The 17,805-nt window shown below is 41.6% G+C and overlaps 2 protein-coding genes across 2 annotated transcripts; both read right to left on the reverse strand.

The window, feature by feature from the left end:
* Window positions 1–2,324: 2,324 nt before the first annotated feature.
* On the reverse strand, window positions 2,325–12,503 carry slc17a9b (solute carrier family 17 member 9b). Its single transcript, XM_080497241.1, has 13 exons — window positions 12,177–12,503; window positions 11,050–11,247; window positions 9,961–10,100; window positions 9,016–9,115; window positions 8,488–8,618; window positions 8,262–8,358; window positions 7,627–7,723; window positions 6,768–6,855; window positions 6,640–6,674; window positions 6,378–6,493; window positions 5,234–5,289; window positions 5,105–5,134; window positions 2,325–4,750 (listed from the first exon to the last, which is right to left on the reverse strand). The coding sequence occupies exons 1-13, from the start codon at window positions 12,308–12,310 to the stop codon at window positions 4,572–4,574; spliced, it is 1,401 nt and encodes a 466-aa protein (XP_080353367.1). The 5' UTR covers window positions 12,311–12,503; the 3' UTR covers window positions 2,325–4,571.
* Window positions 12,504–14,499: 1,996 nt separating this feature from the next.
* Window positions 14,500–16,935, reverse strand: LOC308130789 (glucose-induced degradation protein 8-B homolog). The gene is made up of 5 exons (XM_080497243.1): window positions 16,875–16,935; window positions 16,414–16,543; window positions 16,135–16,331; window positions 15,823–16,020; window positions 14,500–15,529 (listed from the first exon to the last, which is right to left on the reverse strand). Exons 2-5 carry the CDS (start codon window positions 16,529–16,531, stop codon window positions 15,356–15,358), a joined length of 687 nt encoding a protein of 228 aa, XP_080353369.1. The 5' UTR covers window positions 16,532–16,543; window positions 16,875–16,935; the 3' UTR covers window positions 14,500–15,355.
* Between the last annotated feature and the right edge of the window lie 870 nt (window positions 16,936–17,805).

A 17,805-nucleotide genomic window follows, 5' to 3' on the forward strand; every position in this document is an offset into this window, starting at 1 on the left:
TCATGAATCCACAGCAAACAGCACACACAAACCAACACTGTCCTCATCTGGCCACTGGGTTGAGCATGATTTAATGTTATTATTGCGCAGGTGTGGGTCTCGTCCCTCAGGGTTCCATTAAAATGATGCCCCTCTCAATGGTAGCTCCATTTGCTCTTTAGATTTAACACAGGCCATATGTCTAGCAGGAGGCAAACAGCTGATGGGGTTTAATTGACAGAAATCAACATATTTGTGTGTGTGTGTGTGTGTGTGTGTGTGTGTGTGTGTGTGTGTGTGTGTGTGTGTGTGTGTGTGTGTGTGTGTGTGTGTGTGTGTGTGTGTGTTTAATGGTGAATGTGGTTAGGCATCAGGGGATTTGCTTTAAAGGCCCAATTATGCATCAGACCAGAATCCAGAAAGAAAGGAAGAAATGAAAAAGAAGCATGATGGATACAGAGATGTGGCTGGCTACAATAGGAGAGAAGAATAAATCATTAGGGGACAGAAAAAAGAAGAAGAAAAAAAGACACCACAGACTCAAAGCCAAGTTTAACATTGCAGGACATAACCCGGCACATCAATGTGTGATTACATCTCCTTCATTTCGGAGCTGACATTCTTGTCCGTTGCAGGAATACCGCTGCGTACAGAGTGTTAACTTCATGTTTCATCTAGCTTCACAGAGATAATGCGCCAGGCCACAGTCAAATCATGTACAATTACCTCTGTCATAGAGCTGATTTGAGCTCAGGAGGGGACCTGAATCCACCGCCAAGTTCAAACTCAATGAATCCACACATCCAAGAAGAAATTACAGAAACAAAACCATTTCCCCCTCATTAAACAAAGGTGTTTCTTGGATACATTGTGAAAGAAAACTCGGAGAATGGTAAAAGAAAAAGTAATTTTTAGTCATGAGGGATAACAAAACGTTAGGCTAACAGGCACAACGCAATTAGCACATTAAACCTGTCAATGGTCTTCGATATCACAGTCAGCCCTCTCAGGAGTGACAGACAGACTTATGAAGCCTCCTGATCTATTACGACAAAGTCATTAATCCTCCCCACACAATGACCGCTCTTAAACTGGGCCTCTATATTATTAGGTAGCCCTATATGGCAGTTTAGCTTTGGACTAATTAGCATTCAGATCAGGGGCCCAGGAGAGGCCCCTCCACCAGAGGAAGGACATAGGACGAGATGGCGACACAGTGAAATGTCATTAACTTGATGTTAATTACTAATTAATGGGGCTATTTCATTTACATGTATCTCTGCCTCTCCGATGGGCCCCGCATTTATTGGGTTACTCTTACCAGCCAACAAGTTGGGGGAGGTTTTATCTGCACTCTCCTCCACTCTTCCCTCAGTGTTTCATCTCTGCTAATTAAATAGTGGGCCACTCATCATGATTATGTCTCCTTTTACAGCATCATTTGGTGTCAGTGCAGCACTTCAATAAGTGACCAACCACCTCTTTTTCTCTATGAACTGTACATGAAGGGGCCAAAGTCACAGCGGCTCCCCGGATTACTTCCGTCTGACTCGTTACTTCTGACCCCTCCTCCTCTCTGCGGGGCCACGCGGCATCCACAAACCGTCCGTCTCCATGGCAACCGGAGCTGTTCAGTCCCGTGAGGAGGAGGGATGGTTGACTCGCGTCTGGCCGTTCACACGTGGGTAGTGCCAGCGAGCCAGCATGGCAACAAGCCTCCTGCCATATGGTGCCATAGCTGAGCTCATGGTGCGAACAGGACGGACCAGGGCCCGGACCAGGAACTGAACCACATCCTGGACCAAGAAGTGCACCAGAAACTGTACACAAACTTGTACCAGGAACTGAACCAGTAATTTGACCAGGACAATGGCCTGGACGAGGAACTGGACCAGGCCCCGTTTCAGTTCCTGATTCTGGTTAAGTTTCTGTACCTGATTAAGTGCCTGTAAGGTTTTTCCTGGGACCAGGAATGGAACTAGGACCAGGACTAGGACCAGGAGCCTTACTCACACCTCAACAAGGCTCTCAATCAGATCCAGGAACTGAAAAAGAACTTGGACCAGGAACATGACAAAGACCAGGTCCAGGAACAGAATCCGAGTTCTCTCTTACAAAGTGGAAGGTGAATGTTGGACATGAATGTGGTGCAGGTTAATGAGCTTTGGGGAATCCTTTAAATGAAATCTGGAAGCTCATTGTTCTTGTGTTTTACAGGAAGTGTGATGTCTGGAGGCTCAGCTGTGTGTTTCCCTCATTACTGAGACTGTACTGCCTCTCTGTGGAGAAGCAGAGAAAATACATCCAGATACCACCGCTGACACACCTCAACATTGTTGACAAAATATACTTTTATTCAAAGTGAGTTTTTTTTTTTTTTTTTTTTTTAAATATAACATATCTCCAAAGCATTAGAATACTGCATCTTCTTACAATATTGTTGTTGTTGTTTTTTTTAAATCATACATATAACTTTTTTAAAAAAAAGAACAACTATTCATCAGAAGGCTTTCGGGGACATCCAGTAAGATGTGTTGGTGCACAGAATCCCAGAATGTATTCTACACATACATTTCAACAGTTTGTTACATTATTGCAACATAATAACAAAACAAGAAAAGGCGGCGGTTGTAAATAATGCACATCTGCAGAGTTGAGCCAAGCATCTAAGGAATGTGTCTTTCTAAAGCTTAAAAACAGGCCAAGTTGTTTTGAAGGCCGACAGTTTGGTGCAGTGGCCTTACGTCAATAAATATATTTTGTGTACAATCACTACAATATATAGTGTTGGTGCAGACTGGCTGTGATATTTGGCATGGCTATCAGATCTCAAAATAAATTACTCTGTAAAGTTTCTGTCTTTGAAACACAGAAAAATTATCTTTACAATACAGAAAGCAAAGATTTAAATAAGTCCTAGTGCTTTGCTCTTGTCTACTACAAATGGTTCTATTTGATATCCAGTTCAAAGGATTTATAGAAATGATCCATTAAGACACACACACATATATGTGCCTTAGTAATAAAATAACAGCAAATAACATTAAGCAACAAAAAAAAGAAAACAAAAAGCCAAAAATCGACAATTTACAATGATCAGTAACTGATGCCGTGTTAACACACTGAGCACACCAAGCAGTACCGTCACTGCTCAAATCAGGCACAAAATAATGAATGCATAGTTTTAAAGTACACATGGCAAGTAAGCCTCAACATGAAATCCTCTAAGAGACTAAAGTTCGTGAAAGTTTGTCGTAATCAGCCACTTTAACATTCATCCGAAGCTATGTAGCAGGCTTTACAATGCTACATACTCTGCAGTAACATCACATCACCAAATCGCCTTCAGCCAATCACCTGCACCCAACCAAACACAGATTTCTAATCCTCCCATCTGTCATGCAGCATTCCCGTCACATCAGTGTGTAAAAATGGAGACTGAGGGATAGAAAACAGCTCACATGACATAGAAACACCACAACACCTCCTGCCTTGATAACTAAAGCGTTAAGTGCAATAATAAGTGTATTCAGTTGTGCATTTCAGACAATAATGTCAATCGAAAAGGCTCATTGCCAAGGAATAATAACTAAATAAAACAAAGTCTTTGTGTTTCCAAACCCATTACAACCCGTCATCCTGTCTTTTATAATTTCTTTTTCTTTTCGGTCGCCTAGAATAACATTTACTTGCTCTGAAAAAGCTTTTTGTAACTCAATAAGACGTGCCACAGAAAATGGTACTTGAAACAATTACATGAGGTAATTCTGTAACGTGCAACCACAAAGAAAATCATTAAAAAAAAAAACCCCAACAATAAAAACAATTTCTTAAATTTATTAATAACCTTTGGTCTTCCGCCTTGAAACATTTTCATTGAGACAACAATCGGAGCCGCTCCTTCAAAGAAGCTTCCTGCAACCCTTCCTGAAACGATTCGACGAGCTTGTAACCACGGAGACGGGGACCAGAGCATGGAAATGGTACAGGACATTAGAGCGCTGCCAGGTAATTAGTGTCTGGGTAATGAGGTGTCACTCAGACAGATCTCTCTCTGATGGGCGAGTGGGGTGTACTAATAAAAGACTTCAGGTACCGGGAGCCTGGACTCTCCCTGCATCACCCCGCCGTCCCCGCAGGGTAGGAACATACCACCTTAGTCTGTCACAGCTGTCACACAGCTCCTGAGACTAACACATCCATCACCCTCCGAGCTCCAGACACACCTGAAGCAGACAGCTCTGGCTTTCAGATAATCTCTGCCACTCCGTGCTAAAACACACACACTTTTCCCAAAATCCATTTGACCACCACAAGCCCTGACCTTGAGGTAGTGCTTTGTTCCAATTCCTTCCTCCGTTAATGCAGCTTGCCTTCCAGGATTCAAGGCTGTAGCTCCCTAAGGCTTCACAATGTGCTTTGAGTAACTGTTGCAGTACTTCTTCAACCGGACACAAAGGCAGTCAAACCTTTCCCGGATGTCGTCTGCAGATTTGTCCATGTGCTCTCCGTCAGACCGGGCAGCAGGGTCCATGCCGCCAGTTGTCCAAGGCCACCTCTTCCTCGGAGGCGGCTCCTCCGCGGACCGATCTTCAGATGTGTATGTTGTGGTGGCGAACCTTACTGGTGTCGATGTCAACGCGGCGGGCCTCGGCAAAGGCCAGGAAGGTGCAGAGGCCCAGCAGGTTGACTGTGGTGATCAGGGCGAACACGGACGCCCACGAGCCTGTGGCCTCGATCAGATACCCCGAGAAATACACCATAAGGACCCCTGCACACAAACACGTGGAGAGCATTAATAAAATAGTACGAGGAAGACAGAAGGGACACACCGCGTTTTTCATGTGGTGGTACAGTTCAGACGCTCCCAGCTGCCAGGAGCTCTTCTGTGTCCCTCACAGGATCACTAACTGTCAGCCTCTGTTCCCTCCATTATTCATCTGACACCAACTTTATTATGCTCCCTTGATGAAATATGCACAGCACAAAGGAGGCAGCCATACTGACAGGCCATCAGCTCAAAGTTTGGATTCAGAAAACACAATCACTTGATTTATTTCATGTTGCTGCACCTGCTGCTGAAAGATTGATTTTTAGATACTTCTCAATTAACAGAAAAACCCACCTGAGAAAGCCCCACATGTGTTCATTACACCTGTAAACAAAACACACAGAAGGTGTCACTTTCATCACACATTTAATATTTCACGTTCTCTCAGTAAACGACCTGTAAAAAATAATTCTCCAATCTCACCAAACAAGGCTCCTGCACAGGATGGAGCGAGGTCCTGGACATTCACAGAGACACCACTGTGAAAAATTTAAAAAAATGGAGCGTGCCTTTAACACATTTTACCCCAAAATAAGATAAATAGATCCATCATTATGACATCCCATGTAGAAACCTTTTTCCTTAGATAGGAACCTTGTTATAAATAATGGCGCTGTGGCCATGAAGAAATAATCATCTTCTTTTCCAAACCATCGCTTGAAGACAATAAAATATTGAGATAACAGTGATATTTGTAGATACTGGAGAGTAGCTGCAATTACAGTGTGAAATATACCAGCAATAAAATGTTATCTATTAAAACTCTTGGTGTTACAAAATTATGCAATTCAATTAAAAGTATTCATACTGAACAATGATGTATGTGCAATCGGTAGACGCATGGAAAGAAATTCTTTTTAACTTTAAAACCAGCTCAGGTGGCACAGATGGAACAACTGAAGGGAGCAGCCGAGAAACACATTCAATATTACCGAGTACAACAATATCATATTAATAAAAGTAGCAACCAAGATAATATAATGCTAAAAAGAAATGCTCTGCAAAGAGCATTAGTGTTTTTTCTAATATCATGTTGCATTTCCTCATTAAGCACAAACTATTCAAAACATGTAAATAAGTCACAGCTACCCTTATTGCCATTTAAAATTTAAAAAAATATGGTGCACACCAAACATGTATTATTCATATTCATTCAAAATGGATGTTTTAATAAAGTCTACAATTCAGGGTCTGGAGACTTATTTGAATAAAAGTCTTTTCGGGTACAATCTCCAGCCCAAATGAAGCTTAACAAGGCTCTTACATCGGTAATCATCCCTAAATTGGTGAAATACAAAGACATGGAATGACTCGCACTGAAACGTGTCACTGTTTTTTTTTTTGGGGGGGGGGCAAAATATATACCTACCTACTTACTGCAAGGAGAAAGAGCGGGGAAAAACGAGCCAAAATTTGAATATTTGGTATATAAAAATATAACAATATTTAAAGCTACATAAAACATGATGTTAAACATCACTGGCATATGAAAAAGTATTTCCTGGATGTTTTCTGAAGGGTTAAAACTGATGAGGTTTTGGTTTGAGGACCAGATCGAGTACAGTACCTGTGACTGAAGGTGATGAGGCCCATGGTGGCAGACACAAACGCGACAGCCCAGGGGAAGGTGGTGTTGCCACAGAGAAGAAGAGTAAACACACTGGCCACACCCATGGAGAAAAACTTTACATGCAGGAACACAAATGAATCAAAATTAAACATCATTCATACTGTACAAGTGGAAAGATGGCCGAGGTACCGTCTGCGACGAGGGAAACCCACGGTGACAATAAACGTCGACGCAGTAATAAGATACGTGTGCGTCGTACCTGCATCAGCTTCCTCACCGAGGCTGTGTCGAACCCTGAGGGAATGCAGAGAAGAAATGCGTCATACAGCGGTTTCATCACTTCACTTTTAAAAAGGACGCGCGATCGCTGTTCCTCGGGTCTTCTACCTTGACTGATGAGGTGATCTGACAAGCAGCCGCCGAAGAGGGACGAAGGGATGGCTACCAACCAGGGAATGACATTGAACACCCAGCCCTGAAAGTACAACATATTCTCTGGCCATTAGGGACGGATGTCACCGAGGCTCTATCAAGGACAAGGTCCCAGCTGAGACCTTTTTTGACTTGTAACTTGAATCATTTTACTGGTCACTTACTGTCAGCTTATTGCACACAAATGCACAGTTTCGGTACCAGAGCAAAGATTACTCTATGCAATGATACAAACACTTTTTTTTTTTTCCAACAACACAATGTAGAAAACATGCATCAGCATGTCAACTGCGACATGCCGTTTTCAATACTCCACACTGTCTGCAGCGCGCACGCAGCAAAGTGCACATCACAGTGGTCTCATTATTTATGGATTTCTTTTTCAATTATTCATATGGAATTTTGCTTAATGTTTCAAAGGGCTTGACGCAGAATGAGAACAATTAATATGGAAATTGTTATTAGAATGAGTAATATCGTACAAAAGACCATTAAATAGTGAGGTTGTTATTTAATAGCAGCTGATGAAACCGTCCAAGGGTGAACATCAGTGCGTCTTATTTCATCAACGTTGATCTGGACTGTGTGTTTACTGCCTGTGAGTGATTTAACAAATTAAAGAGAGATAGTAAAGACGACGTTCAATAAATATCAGCATGGATCATGTTCCTCCTGTGGTCATGTGGCTTTTCTGGTCATAGTCCCACAGTCCAAAAAACATTCCATTGGCGATAGTGAATGTGTTAATGTGCTGGATGAAGCGGTGTAGAAGATGGACCTTATTAAAGTGGATGACAACGCGTCACGGGTTTACCTTAGCATCAGGATAAGTGTCTTTAAAGAACGTTGGCAGCCACGACAACATAGTGAAGAAGGTGCTCGCTGTGCAAAGGTGCGTCACGATCACAGCGCTGCCCAGGAAACGAAGAGACAAACAGCCACAGATAAACACATACAAAGAGTAGTCAGAGTTTTGAGCTGTTTACAACCTCTTTACTGTTCCTGTGTTCTTTAAAAAATATCCCCAAATCATCCAACGCTATATGATTATGTGAAACATGGACTCACATTTTTATCTAACCTGCGACTCTGAAGGTGGATACGAGATCAAATAAGGCAATGGGGAGCTCCTTGTCCATGTAAATGGAACCTACCAGTGTGTTGGCGTTTATTACGATAGGGTGTAAAAGAACCGAGTATCAGATATTAGACATCTGAGATTTAATGACCAAACATATGTAAAACATGAAGGTGCATCTTTAAAACAGAAACACATTTTAAAATCCAGCTACAAACTTGAATGCTTGGAAGTAGGAAGATGTAAATCAGTGCAATAAACCTTCCTTGAGCAAACTTTGTTTGACAAGGAAGCTACACGGAAGACAAAATGTACACTTTTAATACGGCCGTCTACATATTTACACACACCCACACACACTGGTATCTCACCAGACTGCAGGTTGCCTGAGGAGCCGTAACCAGTGTCTTTTGGAAAGTTTGGACGGGGCCCCACCACTGCCAAGAGACTCCAGCGTAATTATGGGTCCTGCAAACACAGATGAATTACAGCAGCTCCTCCTCCACTCCAATTCGCTGAACAAATAAGCAGCTGTAAAGACAGGAGTGTTCAGTAATAGCAGAGACAATATTGGCACAGCAAAAAAGCTCTCCCTGCCTTCGCCCTTGAGGAGATATTTCCACATGCAGTAGGCCCACAGGACCGAGAGGAGTCCGGAGAGGTAGAAAACACTCTGCCAACCGTACAGGTCCAACATGAGAGAGCCGGCACCCCCAATCACCAGAGTGCTGGGAAAAAAAAAAAAAAAAAGGTCACAAGAGGACATCCCAAACACACCTTGGTAATAATGATACGTTTAAGTTGAGGTCAAACAGGATAAGTTACATTCATGACAGAACACAGCGCACTACGTCATCATAATATTCAAATCACTGCTTCACATTAAACCACAAACCTCCAGGAGCGCCACCCAAAGATCATGAGTCGCAACTATCTTAATGTTTCACATAACTATTACTAGTTTTGAAATAACCATAAAGAAACTCATCTGACAAAGGTAAAGAGCGGAAATGTTTTCACTGTCATGACGGGACCGTGGTGGATGAATCCCTCGAATAAGAAACAATAGCTTTCACAGCCATTTGTCCTCATAACTCCCTGCTTATTGCATAATGCTCGGCTCACCCCAGGTAGGAGCCGCTCCCCACAGTGCTCATGAGGAAGCCTCTTTCGCTCTCCACCACCTTCTGAGAGCACAGGCTCGCCAGAGACGGATAATGAACTCCTGAGATCCAGACAGGAAAGCACAAGAAAGAAAGAAAATAAGACACAATCTGACTGCATTTTCATGGCATAAAGTAAATTCAGATCCTGTCAATTCAGGACTAAAACACATGTTCTGAATTATATGATCTTTATAAATAGCAAACACGTGTCTCCCGAGGGAAAATAGTCATACAGGTTATTCAGTCAAATGAAGGTCGAAAACAATAAACAATGCAGCAAAGTGACCACCAACAGATGTCTACTTACTTCCTGATATCATTTGAATGTAATCATCAATCCCATCTTTCACTAAAACTACTTTTACTTACAGGAACAAACAGAAATGTGAGAGAACGCACATTCAGGCTCATGATGTGAAAAAACAAGTGATCTTACTGGAAACCAGGAACTTTCATTCAATAAAATAAAAAATAAAAAAACCTGACGTTCTCCTTTTAATCTGAAGGGAGGAGGGTGAATTTACGCTGTGGCATCATATGAGGGTACAGAGAAAAAAAACAACAAAAAACACAAGAGCCGTGCAAGAAGAACCAGAATGAACTCTGTATGAAATGCGACCGTCACATTACACCGCTGTGACCAATCAGATAAACCCATGAAAACACCAGAGGAAGGACTGTGTTTAATGTGCTGTGAGTTCTACTGTGAAAAAAAAAAAACACACACACACACACACACAGAGGAGGATCAACATCTTCAGCTTCCTGTACACACCCCCACACAACCCTACAGGAAGGTGATGCATTTCCTGATTTAGAGTTTAAAAACAAGTTGAATAATATGCTAATAATACGGTCCTTTGAGGAAAAAAAAAAAAGAAAACACTTTCACCAGCCGTCTCACCTTGCAACAGGCCCATGAGGAAGCGGGCCAGGGTCATGGAGAAGATCGGCTGGGAGCAGAAATGGGCCAGGATGGGAGTGAAGGCTGTCATTGACCCCCAGGCTGCCGCAGACAGCAGGAGGACCTTCTCACCTCCCACCCTGTGGAGGCACATTACAGACGTGAGCTTTGACTTACTTGACTTCACAGACAGCTGCGTGCAGCACCGACAGTGAGAGCGAGCGTCAGTGGTGTTTTCGGAACATGGACACAGGGGTGAGATTTACGGTGGGGCGGCTGTGGAACCACAAATCTCCAAGATCCGGAGTTGGGTGATTGTTAGTAACATCGATTATCATTGTAGGACTTAATATTGACTCAATGTCGGGGCATCATGACACCATGCAAAAACATAAACATTCCTAACGTGTCATCAAAACATTAGTTTCTCATTTCACTGAAAAGTTCAGAGAACACTGGAAACTTTAAAGCCATGAGGGCTTCAGAGATTTAATTCTCAATACCCGAGGGACAGATTCTGATTGAGCACATCTACCAAAAGGGTGTATGAGAATGATAGCTTTGAAAAGATGGGAAATTAAAATATTGTGTATATTTAACTCCCTCCAGAGTCGAGCCTTGAGCAGAAACCTACCACATCCAAGGTGCATACAAGAGGTGCATTGGTAATCTAAGTAATTGATCAAAACGCAGAACAGCATGCTTTGATATCTCAAGGAATCATCTTAGATTATTAACTCATACTTAAGATTTTATGATCAATAAACTATCCTATTCATAAGCGGCTCTTCTGGTCATGGCAGAATGAGCCTAAAGTGAAGAACCGGATAATACTGAGACAACATTGAGCTGTAGTCACTTCACTATCTCTGCAGGCTGAGCAAACAACTGGTTTGGTTGCATCACTGCCAGCAAGGATCCTGAACAAACCAAAGCTTGAAGCTAATGACAAGCAGGACGCTGAAACAGGTGTCCATTAAAAACTTGTGTCACTCTCACAATCCCAGAGGCAGCAGATGCCCGTGTGGACACGAGACAAGTCTTCACCCGTGGGTATCTTGGTGTGTTTGACAGTCATACATCTCTCACCTGTCACTGACGTAGCCTCCGAACACTTGTGTGAAGCAGTAGCCCCAGAAGAAGCTGCCCAGCACCATGCCCGACTCCCTCTTGGTCCAGCCGAACTGCTCCGCCATGCTGACGGCACAGATGGGCATCGCCACGCGGGCGCAGTACAGGAGGCACGTCCCCAGCAGCAGCACCACCGTCCATACCCTCGCCACCGGTCTGCACAGGATGGAGCAGCAAGAGAGACTTTAGTGAATCTCTCAAGGTTGTGGACTGAGTGAAAGGCTTATCTAAATTCGGGTTGATTCAGCTTCCTCCAAACAGCCTATCTATGTATGCGTCTCTTCACTCCGTGACGGACTGGTGACCGGTCAACACTGTCCCCTGCTGCCCTTTGCTCGCTGGGATCTGCTCCTCTCAAGTACGTGGCAACAGCAGGTTGGTCTCTGGTTTATTTACTCACAAGGTAAATATCAGTTCAACATCGTGTTATTGATGCGATGGCGTGCAGGCTTATGGGGCCTTTCTGAGACAAGCTTGCATGTTATTAAAAGCCTAAGTTGAGGCTTTTGTGAAGAAATTTCTTTCATGGATGCACCTATGGTGCGTATTTATGAATGGCGATTAAGATCCATCTATCTATCCCTCCCATGCATGTGGCGAGCGCATTACACAACCTCTCTGCCCCTTGATGCCTCCTACTCCCCCTGAACATGTTGGATAAAGTTGTGCGGCAGAAGCTGAATATCCAGTTTGAGGGTAAAATAACTTCATAATATCAGGGACCACTTCAGTGTTTTGCTTCAATAAGTGACACAACACAAACAGAATTGAAATGGAAGAAAAAATCCCAGCAGGGTTTCCTGCCTTCCTTCTTTACAGACCATGTGGCATTTTCCAAGTACTGAGGCAGCATAAGGGCCAAAGACGAGACGTGTCGAGTCCACAGAAGCTCAGGCTCCTCTGATCGAGCGCCTCTGGGCATAAGAGGACTTCTGGAGCGTATCAGTGCTGATGTGGGTTAAAATACCTGCCGTGTGGTCCCTGTTCGGGAATCTCTGTGTATAAATATATTCTGTAAGCAACCCTGAGGCGTAAAAAGAGAGATAAAAAAAAACAAAAACAAAAAAAAACTAAATATACATTACCTCGGCCAGGTGGTGTTGTGTTCAGGCCACTTCTTGTGGCATCCAGGCGCTCCGACCTTGTCAGCCGGGTGGTTTTCCTTGAGACCGACCGGATCTGCACAATAGTTTTTGCCATATTTTTGAATAACTGCCATTCAACGCGAAGGTGACGGCAGCCTCTCTCCAGCCGCTCCGGCCGTTCACTTTCAATCTCTTTCCGGGTCGATCAGAACTGAAAAGTCACCGTTTAGAGGGGGGAAATAAACAAACCGTCTTACAAAGTGGTTCCGCAATCACATCACTGTTTCTCGGTCTTAATTGACATAATCCGAGGAGCTGAGGCGACGATCAGGACCGGACCGGAGCTGGAGGAGGGAGTCTGTTTTTCCTGATGCCCGAGGAGGAGTAATCCACGTGTCAGTTTTCTCTCCTCCTCCTCCTCCTCCTCCTCCAGTAGCAGTTCCTCGTCTGGTCGGCAGGGTTAATCAGGAAGTCATCGGAGTCCACAGTCACCCGTCACATCCATCAGTTTAATGTCTCCATTAATAAAACACGCAGACGCCACGCCTCACTCACACGGTTCAGCCTCGCCGCCATATTGGATGGGTCTCAGTGGAGTCCACGGAGGGAGCGTGTGTCTTCCCTTCAGTCTCATAATTACATTATCCTACATCTCACATGCAAGGCTGTCTGATAATATTACTTGTTAATTATTTTTTTTGCCACTAGTGGATGTTTGCTACTTGAGGCTTCCTCCCACATCAGAAAAAATAATGCTTGTATATCTGAATAAAATGTGAATGTGCTTGTTTCTCTGTTGTTTTTAACTTCCAGAATTAAATTGCAGGTTAATTGAATCCATGATCCCCTCTTCTTGTGAAATGTTCCCAGAACCAACATGAACCAACTCTAATCGAGTCATTTGATCTCCATACATAACTTTGCTCATTGTGTGGTAGACACTGTATAGTTTAATATTTCAAAATAGTTCTGTCCTTCACTTTCTGTTGGTATATATTAACATAGTTTGAGTTTAATAGATACAGTTCATGGGAGTAATATGCAAAAGAGGAAAACAGAACTGAAGTTTGAGTTGATTTAGAAATATTTATTCAGAGTAAAATGTGTATCGATATTATGCAAGTTCACAAAGATGATGTGTGTGGATAAATGTAAATACTGATAAACTATTTTAGTATAACTCTGGTTTTGTGTTTAACAGTGCAAGGGTTCAGTTGATTGTAATACTGTGCAGAAGAAGTCGGCGTGTGATGCGACAAGGTAGAGACCATGGAGAGTGTGCTCTTGTTTTTCAGTATTTTTCTGTTTTCACAGTTCCTGTAAAAATAAATATGTTGCACAAGAGATGAGTTGGCCCATCACGTACTTCTCTGGCAGGGTTAGGTTTCTAACTCTCCCCATTAAACCCAAACATTGACTTTTATCCCGCTACAAGTCTCCTTCTTGTCTGTTCCATACAAATTACAGTTTGTCACGCATTAAATCTTATGACCAACTCACATAAAGGGTATTTTTCTGTTATTTATGTAATCTATTAGTTAATCCATTATCATTCTATTGTGATATTACCTCTGGTCTTTCTTGATATTTGGACAAGACTTTATGGTGCAAATAAAGTAAAAATACAACTCAAATGTAAGGACAAAGAATCAATGGAGTTTTTTTTTAACCTAACAAGTAATTACTGTTCATGTGCACGTGTGATATGTACATTTAAATACACTATAGTTTCAGGGACACGGGTACATAATGCATGGACTCTGTTTACATTTAATATATACAGATGTAAATTTGTTTTAAACGTTATGATGTATATGAGATTTAAAAATAACATTAAATGATAGGAGTAAGCACTATAGATATTTGTATTAAAATACTTAGAATAATGAAAAGTTGACAGAAAGCTAAACGGTTCATATCAGATTGTTGCTGATTATTTAGCATTAAAAAAAGTCATGTATCTGACCACTTGGCAAAGTACATCAAACGTCAAATCTAAATATTAATTTACAAGTGCTTCTCAGACAATGTGATTGTCGTCAAAAAATAAGTCATTTTTGACAGTTATTTCCACAGAAATAAGACAAATTAAAATGATTCAAGCAATTAAAAAGAATTCACTGTCCAATTAAAAAATAATTTGGGAAAAATGCTGATTTGATCAATTAAAGGATTTTGAGACTTCATAAATAAGACAATAACACCTGAAATATTTCATTCTGTGCAATAAACTTGCAATTATGGGGGGAAAAAATCAGTTCTGTTGATACACCAGTTAGAAATTTCTCAAAATTAAAAGACACTAAAATGCAACTGACTTACGCAGATTAAAAAGTTACTTTTATTGCAAAATAATATAACAGCAAAGAAAGCACATCAATTTGAGCAAAACAGCTACTTGATCCATAAAGGTAAATAATTTGTCTCTAAAAGTGTCTCCATGTCTGTGGACATAGTTTAATCTATTCACATGTTTAACCATCATCTGCGGCAACACTTTGAAACAGAGGATATCTTTTTAAGCTTGCAGGTCACAGTATGCCGCATAGTTAATAGCATTTCAAGTAATCTTACCCTTTCTTCCAAATGCTACCGCAACATATAGTTTAAAAGGTTTTCCTTGATGTTCCAAGAAAAATGCAATATAAATCTTAAGTCACAGTAGCTTGAAACACCCCAAAATATTCTGTTTTGGCAACTGCCACTAAATAAAAGTACCATTTAAAATACCACTAGCGAAAATGTCTATATTTTTTGTAAGGATGTAGTTAATGAAGCAGTGCACACTGATCCAACTTTCTATCATCAAACTTTGTCCCATCTCAGTGGTCACACACAGAAAGTGACAGCCTAATTTAGGCATTATTCACACCCTCCTATGCCAACAACGTTCCCTGCCAATAGACAGAAAAACTAGTGTAACTGAAATATAATGATTTGACGTTAACAAATATGTAAATTGCATTACAGAGTGAAATGATGGTCTGCGGGTTACTTTAGTATGAGAGGCCATTTTAAAATGCCAGCAAATCCAGTTTTCTGCAAATTCGGGTTAAAGTATCAAAAAGCAACCCTTACAAAAAAAGAAAAGGTTGTATTCTATGAGTCTGTTGGGGTATAAATAGATAAAGGAAATATGTCCATGTAATAATGCCGTGGTACATTTTCAGTTGGGCTCCTTATTTCGGGTCTTCAATGGTTCCCTTGCTGAGGTCAGTCATTTTAGGATACTTCACTTTCTTCTGGTCGAGTTCATTTTGAGCCCACAGCAGGAGCTTCAGGAGCTTGGCCAGCTTGGGGGTCGACTCTCTGTTTTCATAGTCTAGCACACATTGGTTCACTTCACTCCACACCTGAAAGGCGAAAGCATGCACATGTTAAACCTTCGTGTTCAAGTTCAAGACATCGACAAAGATGAGATAGACAAGAGGACAAGTGAACGTATGAGTTATACGGCACCTTGTTTTTACATAAAAATGTTGGAATTAAGCTGATATCTTTACTTTCCAATGTGATTTTCTCACAGGTATCAAATATACTTGGTCAGCAAGTAGACACCTTTTATGTCAGTAAAAGAAAAACTAAAATGGATGGACTCACACACACAGCATGAGAAAAAAAAATGTGTGAACTTTACTAAGTCTACCTTTTGCCTTTGCATCATATTAAGTAAATCCCCAAAAGGTGACTCCTCTGGGTTGTCAAATGCCAGCAGGGCCAGTGTCCTCTCCATCTCAGTCAGACATTCCCGGCTCTCCTCTCCCTGTTCCGCTAACTGAGACTGAGCAAACTCCAGGGCAGCTTCGGTTTCCCTCAAACGAATCAGCTCAATCAAATGTTGTTGCTGGTAATAAGCACAGAAAACAACAACAACAATGCGGTTAGGAGCAAAATACAATTGGAAACAAAAATAGAAGACTTAAACACATTTCAGGCGCCGCACTGTGGTTGACTTTACCTGTAGGTGAAAGTACAGGTAACGGTTTGTATCCAGCAGCTCAGGGTGCAGACTGTTGATGAGTGCAATGGCATCTTGGATCTGCCCCTTCAAGATCATCTCTCTGATCTTAATTCTTTCATCCAGAGAATCTAAATCCACACTGGGCTCTATTCCAGACTCCATCCTGAATTTTTCTGCTGCCTCCTTGAAACCCTCTGTTGGAAAGGAAACGTGGTGAGATCATGTGCATGCGCTCCACACCAACAATATAAAACGAGCAAGAATCTTGTACTTCACCTGTCACCAGATAGTTCATAATGAGCCTGTTCATGTCAGCTCTCTGGATGTGGACATTGTTGAGTTTATCCATCCACTCTTCCCTCGTTATGTCCTCCGGTTTCTCGGCATAACTCATTATGACACTATCCTGCAATAGCACAGGAAATGTTATGATCTAAGTTAACATTGTGACTTTAGACACAGACACATATTAGGATAAATTGCAACCGACGGCAATAATAACAACAGTAACCAAACGGAATACAATTTTGACAACAAACAATAGTTCGGGCCTTTCCGTCTCAAAACACTGAAGCCTGACTCAGTCTACGAGAACCAAAACAAAGGCAACTTGAGCATCCGACGGGCATTTATTTCGCATAGATACGCCTTGAGAGGGTCCTGTCCTGTTGTATTGCATTATTTCTGTATGACTCGATCGCTCAAAGTCGATATAAAGTCTGTGTTATTTACAATACCTGAAGATTTTGTCGATACTTCCCAGCTAGAGCTAGGTAGCTAACCGGGGAGGGTTGATCCACTTCTTCGTCTCTGCCTTCGCATATTCAGTGCAAACTACAGCGAGCACAACGCACTACTTCCCCCAAGAGGACATTTCAGGCACAGCACGTCTACGGTCTGACAAGAGGTAAAGCACAGCTGCGATCCACGCCACTGAAACGTCACCCAAACGTTTTATAAAACACCTCCAGGAAGATGAAGAACGTCTATAATGTTGATGTGATATTTATTTTTGTTACCGTTTCAACCAGAAATCACTTGTTCCAAGGCATGCCATGTGATCGAATTATTTGGAGTCAGTTGTCAAAAGATAGAATTATGCGAATTATGTGAGTAGATAAAAGGAGAGACAATGATAAGTCAGACAAAGGGATTCAAACCATCAGAGAAATAACATAGAATATGAGAAAACCCCAAACCCAAAACATGCAACTTTGTTTGGGAATATATGATTTTGTATAATACAGAATCAGGACGAGTGCCTTACTGACAATAATAAATTAAAAAAAACAGTTCTAAAGTTATACTATAATGTGGAAGATAAATAAGTTGAGAATACAACCGTGAAAATTCAATTTAAAAAAAAGACCAATTGCTTAGTTTTAGAACAAAAAGGACACTACCAAAAAAACTCACAGATCCTTGAAGATGAAAAACATCCACACGTGTCCCCCTCCAAATGGATGAGGTCGTGTCACTTGGAAAGAAAAAATCTCATTGTTTTTTTTTTCTCTGAATTTCTTATACGTTTATCTCAGATATCACAGGTGGATTAATCCTTTTCAGAACTTAGCTATTCAGATAGCTAGTTCTTAATGATGTCACAAGGGAAACATTGTTTGACTAAATAAAAATGGACGTTTTATTTCAGTAAATAGATGAAGCAGG

Source organism: Blennius ocellaris (assembly GCF_963422515.1).
Source record: "Blennius ocellaris genome assembly, chromosome: 5".
Lineage (NCBI taxonomy): Eukaryota > Metazoa > Chordata > Actinopteri > Blenniiformes > Blenniidae > Blennius > Blennius ocellaris.

Excerpts from the sequence above, each read along its gene's own strand:
- LOC308130789 (XM_080497243.1), bottom strand. The coding sequence starts at position 16,531 with ATGAGTTATGCCGAGAAACCGGAGGACATAACGAGGGAAGAGTGGATG. Across the intron at positions 16,332-16,413 it reads TATGAACTATCTGGTGACAG|AGGGTTTCAAGGAGGCAGCA; the intron begins GTGAAGTACAAG and ends CCTTTCCAACAG. Across the intron at positions 16,021-16,134 it reads ACCTGTACTTTCACCTACAG|CAACAACATTTGATTGAGCT; the intron begins GTAAAGTCAACC and ends GCTTATTACCAG.
- slc17a9b (XM_080497241.1), bottom strand. The coding sequence starts at position 12,310 with ATGGCAGTTATTCAAAAATATGGCAAAAACTATTGTGCAGATCCGGTC. Across the intron at positions 10,101-11,049 it reads GGAGGCTACGTCAGTGACAG|GGTGGGAGGTGAGAAGGTCC; the intron begins GTGAGAGATGTA and ends GTGCCTCCACAG. Across the intron at positions 4,751-5,104 it reads CACATGTGGGGCTTTCTCAG|GGGTCCTTATGGTGTATTTC; the intron begins GTGGGTTTTTCT and ends GTTTGTGTGCAG.